Here is a 9,157-nt window from a genome sequence, read left to right as displayed (position 1 = left end):
CAGTTATCCTCACTTCTGTTTAATTTGAATTGGTATTTAAACCAAAAACACATTCTAGATGCATGTAGTTTGTTAAACAATAAATAATACATTATCAGTACTGATATAATTCAAATGATGGATGTGTCCCTAATGATTCTCCTCTGTGAATAATACACCACCATTGAAAAGAATGCCTGTAATGCAGAGGCTTAATCCAAAGATTTTTTTTAATCATATATATATATTTGGAACAAGCAGAGCATTTAAATGAGACAAAACTATAATTTTCACTACCCTATATAAAAGCTAAAACCATTGGAAATATAATTTTTTATGCAAACCAAAAGACTCAAAAAGAGCTGAGGGAAAAACAACTGAAACAACAACATGAAATGTAATAAACAAAATCCAAAACATTTAGCTCCTAAAGACATTCCTCAATATGACAATGGAAACAAAATCCAAAATTATCGTGTCAATAAACAGGCACACAGATTTCTTGCAAATTACTCAAATGTTAAACGAAAGGTTTTCTCCTGCTCCTTGCGCTGGTTGTCACACAGTTTGGACACTTCCTCCACTCGTCTCTGAAGCAGAACGGAATTCTGATCGATCCACTGAAGCGAATCCATGTGGGCGTTAAGGATTTTACAGATCTGCTGAAGCTAAGTACGGGAAACACAAGGGAAGATATTAATTAAAACATAAAAAAAAATAATACTAGGGAGGTTCACCAACATTGTACATGTCATCTTACTGGATCACTGGTGTCCGCTGGGCCACTGGATGTGTTCAGGTGCTCGATGATCTCTTTCAGATCCTGCGACATTCTTTTCAGCTGTGCGTCCACGTTCTCTGCAAGCTTGTAGGTTCTTTCACGCTCTTCGTCTGCATTCTGCATGTAAATAGTTCCACTCTGCTCTTTCACAGACTCCTCAAGCGGGCTGAGTAGGTCCTCCAGCTCCTTCTGTTGGGATAGGATGAAATCCAGCTCCTGGTTCAACCTTCTCTGGTCTAGCTTCACCTTCTCCATCTCTTTATGGAGGGCTGTGATCTTCTCACCATTCTCCACTAGCATGCGATCCCAGGCATTCACCTGAGTTGCCTGCTGCAAAAAATGTCTCTCTTGGTCCTCAAGCTCAAGACTCCATTTGTTAATGAGACCCTCTAACTGGGCATAGGTCATCACCGGAGGTGCAGTGGTTGTAGTGATCGCCGTTGCTGTAGTAGTAGTTGTGATACTTGTGCCAGATGTTGGTTTGAGTCCCAGCAAAAAGGTTGGGGCAGCGGCTGTTGTGGTGGCTGCAGTTGTGGCAGTAGATGCAGGCGCAGAGGCAGTGGTAGTTGCCCCTAGAGGTTTAAGCATAAAAGATAAACTTCCACCAGCTGCTGGGGTTGTTGCAGCACCAGTGCTTACAGCGGCATTTGCACCCAGCATAAAGCCTGCACCAGTTGCTGTGGCAGCAGCAGTTGTAGCAATAGGTGCAGCAAAGAGAGATGGACCTGAAGCTGGTGTTGATTGCGTCTGCGCAGGAGGAGCTGGGGTTAATGAAGGTTTAATTCCAAAGGGAAATCCTCCACCCTGCCCTGTTGTAGCAGCAGCAATGGAGGCTGGCTGGGGCTGGGTGCTCAAGGTGAGGTTGGAGGGAGCACTGGTGCCAAAGCTGAAGCCTCCACCTGTTGTAGCAGCTGTAGGCTGTTGTACAGCTGTAGGCGCTGCAGCTGTGGTCACTTGGACCTTAGTGGCTCCAAAGCTGAAATTACCAAACGAGAGCCCACCTGGTGCTGTAGTCGCTGTTGCTACAGATGTTGCAGCAGCAGCAGCAGCAGGCTGAGGTTGAGTCTGGGAAGGAGTCCCAAAGGTAAAGCCCCCTCCTGTAGGCGCGGCAGCGGTGGTCTGTGCGGACAAACCGCCGCCCAAGGTGAACCCTGACCCCGGTGCTGGAGCTGCTGTAGAGCTTAAAGTGAACCCTGTTGTTGCTGCGGTTTGAGGAGTCGTTCCCGGGCCAAATGTGGTGGCGGTCCCAAACGAGAAGCCTCCGCCGGCTGGGGTGCTCTTTGCTTGGGTGCCAAAGCTAAGAGTGCCGGTAGAGTTGGTAGTGGTTGGAGTGGGGGTGCCGAAGGTGAAGCCACCACCGGGGGCTGCAGGCGTGGAGCTCGCCAGCCCAAAGCTGGTGCCGGGAGCTGCGGCCGTTGTCTTCGGAGTTCCGAAGGTGAACCCCCCAGAGGGCTGTCCAAAGTTAAACCCAGCACTCATTTTCTTTCACAAAGACAAAAAGGGTTTTCTAATCAAGCTAGCTAACTTACAAAATGGTCACTTCCTTTTGGCGGGTCACAAACACGAGCTAGTTCTGATGAAGTTGCCCAGGTAACGCTTCCTTCTACTTCCCGGATGTTAGCGATTGTGAAATGCTATCAAATGTTTTTTGACATTACCTTGAGCGAGACAGGACTAAGAACAAACAGCACATCTTTCAAACAAAACGTGGACCACTAACTCGATACTCCTTCATGGAGACATGTTGTAGATGACGAAAAAGGAAATGGCGTCAGTTATGTCAGGAACCGACTTGGACGTTTTCACCCGAGCGTTGTCTACAGGCGCACAAGTTCTGCCCATCTCGGCACGATTGAAACATTTAAACTCCAATCACAGCCCTCCAATAACCAACTCCACATTTCATTGGTGCAGCTTGGTGCCTGAAATCCGGAAATGTGGGAGCGATAACGCTCACAGTTATCTTCCCAAAGAGTAATGGAAATATGAGAGAAAACAATTGTACATGAAGACTACGATTGATTTACAGAAAAATGTCATAATAAAAAAAGAAAGAAGTATTTTCTTTCAAGCGTTTACAGCAATTATGCCCTTTTATGTAGTTGTCTGACAAAAGGACTGGTTATCGTTGTCGTATAAAATGTTATATACTGTCAAACAGGCACTGTATAGCTGTGGCAAATAATGCAGCTAAAGATGAAAACAACTAATCTAAATGTAATAAATTAGGACTGAAGCCACAATTCCCCTCGATAAACTGTTATAACACAAACATGATAAATACACTGTGCTTCTTAACAAAGTTGAACTGTACTATCTTGACCTCCTTACGACTCTTTGGATGGGCCAGTTTTGCATATTAAACACCCGGAGCACTTTTTGTCTTGTTGACACTTCTGCCGCTAAGGTCTTAGCAGTGAGTAACAGAAGGAGATATTTTTAACCGCAGCGAAGACCATGGATGGACATATTTTACATAATAGTTTGACAGTAGAACCTTTATTTTAACGAGTGCGTTTTTGTTAGCCGAGAAGCTAATATCAACATAGATTATTAGCTAGGTGAACTAAAAGTGCGTGGCTGTGCTGCGGATGTCACCTGCGCCTCAACTCAATGACTGTTGGTTCTAACTGCGACGCCATCTGAACAGCTTCTACGGGACCTGTCATGAGGATTTTAAGGTTTCTGAGGAGCAGCGTGTCCATAGGAAAGGACATAGACTATTACTCCAAATTTTCACCTTCCCCTCTTTCCATGAAGCAGTTTCTGGATTTTGGTAAGAGGTCACACGCACATACATACAGTAGATCAATACCTACATAGGCCAAATTTTCACGGCCTTGCTCTGTTCCTGCTGATTTTTAAATGTATTTGTTTCAAATGCATGAGTTGGACACAGTTTAATTAAGCTATTGTTATTTTAGAGGAAACATGCAAAGCTTAGCCAAATATCTATAAATTATTCCCAATATTTGGAACATACATTCATTTTATTCTACATTTAAGATGAATAGCAGTGTTCCCCGTTTTTAATGAATTTTCTATAGGTTAAATATTTTGATAGGTTGAATACAGATTGTGTCTAGGAACACGCAACCATGGAATAAAACCAGTGAGATAGAGCCTCAAGATCAGGTGAGTCACCATAGGTCCATTTCAGCTGAAACCATTATTTAGTGGTGCAAGTTATTAGACATGTTTGAATCTATCAATCATAGGAATATGACACCTGAAGCCTCTGCAGCAGTTTTGCAGTGTCACCATTGATTGACCAAACTAAAATGAACTGAAAAACATGACATAAAGCAGTCCAGCCCCTCGCTTTGCAACCTTTCTAATTATGTCCACAGTATCAATAAAATGTAAAGGTAAATGCTTTTTTTTATAGTTTACAGTGTCATATCTCCCAACTGTAGCAGCATTACAAACCAAAACACATTGCCACCAATGATAAACCACTTTTGTGACAACCTTTTCCTCCCACATTATTTAAACTAATAACACAAGAGAATATATATTGTTCTTTTATTCTGTTTTCACCCTCCAGGCTCAGAAAATGCATGTGAGAAAACCTCATTTGCCTTCCTCAGACAGGAGTTACCTGTGAGGTTGGCAAACATCATGAAAGAGATCAACTTGTTGCCAGACAAATTGCTGAGGACTCCATCAGTCCAGCTGGTGCAGAGCTGGTATGCAGGTTTTAGTTTTTCTCTTTTTCATCTATTTAATTATGCTGCTCATTGTAAGTAAGTATGGTTTTTCTTGCTTATATAGGTACATGCAAAGCTTTGAAGAGATTCTTGACTTCAAAGACAAAAATGCAGATGATGACAAAGTCACATATGAGTAAGTAAATAAAAAAACAGCAATTCTCACATTTATTGCATTTTCTTCAATAGAAAAACAACCTAATTTCTGCAGTTTTATTTTTATGAATGGCTTTATTATTTATGAAGCATCTTCATTAAGTTTCACAGATGCTGTGATAAAAATCAGAAATCGACACAATGATGTCATTCCTACAATGGCTCAGGGGCTCGCAGAGTACAAAGAGACATATGGCACAGACCCGGTCGTCAGCCAAAATGTTCAGTATTTCCTAGATCGTTTCTACATGAGCAGGATATCTATCAGGATGCTGCTCAACCAGCACAGTGAGTAGATTCTCTTCTGCTTCTTAAAAACGCTTTTCCTTACTCATTGATATATATACATATTTGAAATGAGCCTCTACACCAGGGGTCACCAAATGTTTTGAAACTGAGAGCTAATTCTTGGGTACCGATTAATGAGAAGGGCTACTAGTTTAATACACACTTTTGAAATAACAAATTTGCTCAACTTACCTTTAATAATAATTAAATTAATGATATTGATCTATGTGAAGACACAGATCATGTTAATGATTTGTGGTCCGCGGGCGACCTGGTGCCCACGGCCACGTTGGTGACCCCTGCTCTAGACACACAGACAAGTGAGTTGTTAGCTGTAAGCAAGTTAACCTGGGTAGACATTAACCATAAAAAGGGTCTGCATGTCAACTTGTTGACACTTTATGAAATATCTTTTAAGGATGTAATTATAATCAGCAGTATTTTTCCCTTAGAGTGAAAAATGCAGCAGAGTAAAGTAAAAAAAGCGTAAACAGTACCTGCGTCAAATAACAGGCAGGTTTTTAAAAAGCAACAGAAAATAGTAAGACTAAAATCATGTGCACAGAAACAAGTGTGGCTGGGTTTTAGTTACATTGTGGAATCATATGACACTGTATTGCTTTGATCCTATAGAAGCATGTTTCACAATCTGACACGTATGACCAAGTGTGACACACGTTAAACCTGCACCACTGCTATAGAAACTTACACAAAAATGTTTTCAAGTTTTTGGGTTTTTTTTGTTTTAATTAAGATGTTTTTCCAGTTGAGCATGTTAATATCCCTTTTTTTGTTTTTTTTACTAGCTCTTCTCTTTGGTGGGAAGGTGAAGGTGAACCCTGCACATCCCAAACAGATCGGCAGTATTGATCCACACTGTCATGTCAGTGAGGTCATTAAAGGTAAAACTACATTTTACACACTAACGGGAGTCAAACAGTACTGTCATTCACACATTCACGTGCCATTATTCTTTGTTCCTACAAATTTTCTTGTAGATGCCTATGAAAATGCCAGAAACCTTTGTGACCGGTATTACATGAACTCTCCTGAGCTGATACTGGAGGAGTTCAATGGTAATTTCATTGTTTTCGGATTTTAAACTGGAAAAAATCCTAAACATTTACTCAAGCACATTTAATTACAAGTACACACATTTGTTCTATTGCACTCTGTCTTGCTTCTTTCTCATCTGTATGACATTAAATTGAATTATTAGTGAATAAATACATTTGAACTGCTTGATTCAACCAGACCTGATTTAAACTGAGGTATCTATTCATCCCGACAGCCAAAGAGCAGGGAAAGCACATCAATGTGGTCTATGTTCCATCTCATTTATATCATATGATGTTTGAGCTATTTAAGGTAAGATTTCATTTTTGATCCCTTCTCTAAGCCTTACTGTTGTGAATTTAAAGGCATTACTGAGCAATGAACCACTGATGCATTCTTTATCAATTTTATCCATCATTCATCCTTTGATGACATCAAATAAAAAATAAGCTTTACACTTCAAGGTTTTTTAGATTTCTTGTCTGCTTTCCTTATTTGAGAATGCTATGCGGGCTACCATGGAGTTCTGCGGAGATGCTCTAGAGCATCCTCCCATCCACACACAGGTTGCTCTGGGAAGTGAAGATCTGACAGTCAAAGTAAGGCTGTGCTGCTGCTGCATCAGTCTGATCTGCTAGATTTCATTTCTTCTGTTACTGTATCTGTTTGCGGGGCATCACTTTGTTCACACCACATGTTGTTCTTCAGGTGAGGGATCGTGGCGGAGGTGTGCCACTGCGTAAGATCGACAGGCTGTTCACCTACACGTACTCTACAGCTCCTCGACCCACCATTGATGGTTCACGTGCTGCTCCTCTGGTTAGTGAACAACTAGTAGTATAACAGTGAATAAAGAAATGCAGGTTCTTTTGGTGGTTGAAAAGCAGTGATTTCAGCCTCACCATGCAGTTTTCGTGTGTAGAAACACAACAAAATCTCAAATCGGAATCTCTCTAGATACCTTTTACTGAAGTGATGTTTGATGAGCCAAAACAGTCAATCCCTCTGACAATTTCCAATTGCCTAAACCTTAGCAGCATTTATTCTACAGATTAATCAGTTCAAATGCAAGCTCAATAGTTGATAGAACTTTCGCTTTTTCACAGTGAAGCATCAAGTGAAGCATTATCCCAACTCATTGTCCACTTGCTGGCTTTTTGCTTTAAGCTTCTAATCGTACCACACTTTGTTGTTATTGTAGCATTGCTTCACAAAGAAAAACAATATGTAGAAATATTTCTGTAATCCTGCCTCTTTTCAGTATTTGTATTATCAGTTTGTTTCATTAACAGTCTGACTACAGTCTTAAATACTGTATAAATGTCTATATTATTTTTCCAGATTGAGATGAACTCATCTGTATGTTTTTTAGGCTGGTTACGGGCATGGCCTGCCTATCTCTCGACTATATGCGCGGTACTTTCAAGGGGACCTGAAGCTGTACTCGCTGGAGGGCTATGGGACTGATGCTGTTATCTACATTCGGGTAACTGAGTTTTACAGAAACGGTATGTGCATCTTGCAAACAAAGGCAGAATTTATGCATTGTGACTTTGTGTTACTTTTCTGCCAGGCACTCTCCACAGAGTCCATCGAGAGGCTCCCTGTGTACAACAAGTCTGCATGGAAACACTACAAGACAATGCATGAAGCTGACGACTGGTGCGTCCCAAGCAAAGAGCCCAAGGACATGACAACATTTCGTAGTTTTTAGATACAAATGGCAAATGGTCCAGTAGTAAAGTGTGCAAGAGAGGTTGTTGTAAATTAATAGTTGTGTATATATTTTTGATCAGTTCCTTGTACATAAAGTACAAAAAAGAGACAGAGCAATGCTTTATTGCCATATATTTGCTACAGAACAATAGTTTGTAGTGTGATGTAGACTCTAGCGCAGCAGACCTTAAAAACAAAGAAAAAAATCCTACCAACTCCTACTTATAGCATTGCTAACATTGCTGTTAAAAGTGAAGCTCACCCAATACTGTATTGTCAATGTTGCTACTGATATTTGAGTTTTAACAATCTTGATTGATTGGCCAGTACTTTGTACTTGGATTGGTACAGTACTAAAAAATCCTAAACATATAACATATACTTAGACATTCACTTTCTTGTACCATAGTAACAGCAAAGAAACTATCTGGATGTTTTAATTTGGGTCAGCTCATCCTTTAAGATATAAAATGGTGTTGTCTAAAGACAAATTGTGATTATAGTTGGCTTTTAGTTTGTTTTACTGGTAGCCGCTTTTACTTTGCTAAAAGTTGAACTTTCACTGTAACAGTCTGTACAGCTCTGCTCATCCATTCTCCTAGGTGTGACCTTTAATACTTTAGGAAGAAAAACTGTTACAGTTGGTTGCTGCTTTTTTTTTCTTTAACCTGCTTCTTCTAATAAGTATTTTTGGGCATTTCTTGTGATGTACACAAGCAACATGATCAAAATGTCTGTAAGGGCATCTTTACTTTATAGATACTTCATTCATTAACACGTATTTCATTTTCTTAATTCTCAGCAAATAAAAGGCAACAAATGTCAAACAGAATTAACTTTCACAGTGTATTAGCAAAATACAGTATTTTTGGTTCTGTGGCTGTATTAATAGGACATGTTAAAATGAATATGTTTATGTTACACTATAGCAGTTGTGCTGTATGGATCATGATGGGTACAAATTAACATTGTAGACATTCTTATTTTTGGTAAAATTTTCTATGCAAGGGGTGTGGAAGTGAATGAAAGCGCAGGGAAGAAACTTATCTGATTGTAGAGATATTTTTTACACCATCAGTAAAAAAAAAAAATATTGTCACAGTTACTGACATTCATTTTAAATTGTATCATTCACAAAGAGCATGAAGAAAATTTTAATGTGTTAACTACTGTGCTTGTATCTGGTGTTATTCAGTGTTGGTGGAAATATTTGAATAAATTATTGCACATTATTGAGGGTCTTCATATGTGCTTCCCACCACTTGCTTCTGCACTTGACTTGCAAAACCTTGCAAAGTTGAATTTATATGAGGCATAAATACTGTTACTTGCATATTGTTGGAGGCCACCTAAAAATATATTAGTGACTAAAGATGCAAAGTATCCGGTTCTCTCTATTCACTAGATTTTCTGATTATATAATCAGAAAATGTAACCCTAAAGAAATTTTCTTAACATTTCTTTAGACGCA

General features: G+C 39.8%; 2 protein-coding genes across 2 annotated transcripts; one reads left to right on the top strand and one right to left on the bottom strand.

Annotated features, from left to right (window-relative positions):
* Positions 1–190: 190 nt before the first annotated feature.
* nup62l (nucleoporin 62 like) lies at positions 191–2,537 on the bottom strand. Its single transcript, XM_067516322.1, has 2 exons — positions 740–2,537; positions 191–647 (listed from the first exon to the last, which is right to left on the bottom strand). Exons 1-2 carry the CDS (start codon positions 2,237–2,239, stop codon positions 489–491), a joined length of 1,659 nt encoding a protein of 552 aa, XP_067372423.1. The 5' UTR covers positions 2,240–2,537; the 3' UTR covers positions 191–488.
* Positions 2,538–3,101: 564 nt separating this feature from the next.
* pdk1 (pyruvate dehydrogenase kinase, isozyme 1) lies at positions 3,102–8,918 on the top strand. The gene is made up of 11 exons (XM_067516331.1): positions 3,102–3,536; positions 4,308–4,449; positions 4,535–4,606; positions 4,730–4,914; positions 5,721–5,816; positions 5,913–5,990; positions 6,206–6,282; positions 6,471–6,569; positions 6,679–6,789; positions 7,343–7,456; positions 7,544–8,918. Exons 1-11 carry the CDS (start codon positions 3,428–3,430, stop codon positions 7,682–7,684), a joined length of 1,224 nt encoding a protein of 407 aa, XP_067372432.1. The 5' UTR covers positions 3,102–3,427; the 3' UTR covers positions 7,685–8,918.
* The last annotated feature ends 239 nt before the right edge of the window (positions 8,919–9,157 follow it).

Source organism: Channa argus, chromosome 9, assembly GCF_033026475.1.
Source record: "Channa argus isolate prfri chromosome 9, Channa argus male v1.0, whole genome shotgun sequence".
Classification (NCBI taxonomy): domain Eukaryota; kingdom Metazoa; phylum Chordata; class Actinopteri; order Anabantiformes; family Channidae; genus Channa; species Channa argus.
Note: the sequence above shows the minus strand (reverse complement) of the source record. Positions and strands in the feature narration are given on the sequence as shown.

Excerpts from the sequence above, each read along its gene's own strand:
- pdk1 (XM_067516331.1), top strand. The coding sequence starts at position 3,428 with ATGAGGATTTTAAGGTTTCTGAGGAGCAGCGTGTCCATAGGAAAGGAC. Across the intron at positions 3,537-4,307 it reads GAAGCAGTTTCTGGATTTTG|GCTCAGAAAATGCATGTGAG; the intron begins GTAAGAGGTCAC and ends TTCACCCTCCAG. Across the intron at positions 4,607-4,729 it reads GATGACAAAGTCACATATGA|TTTCACAGATGCTGTGATAA; the intron begins GTAAGTAAATAA and ends ATCTTCATTAAG.
- nup62l (XM_067516322.1), bottom strand. The coding sequence starts at position 2,239 with ATGAGTGCTGGGTTTAACTTTGGACAGCCCTCTGGGGGGTTCACCTTC. Across the intron at positions 648-739 it reads CAGCGGACACCAGTGATCCA|CTTCAGCAGATCTGTAAAAT; the intron begins GTAAGATGACAT and ends TCCCGTACTTAG.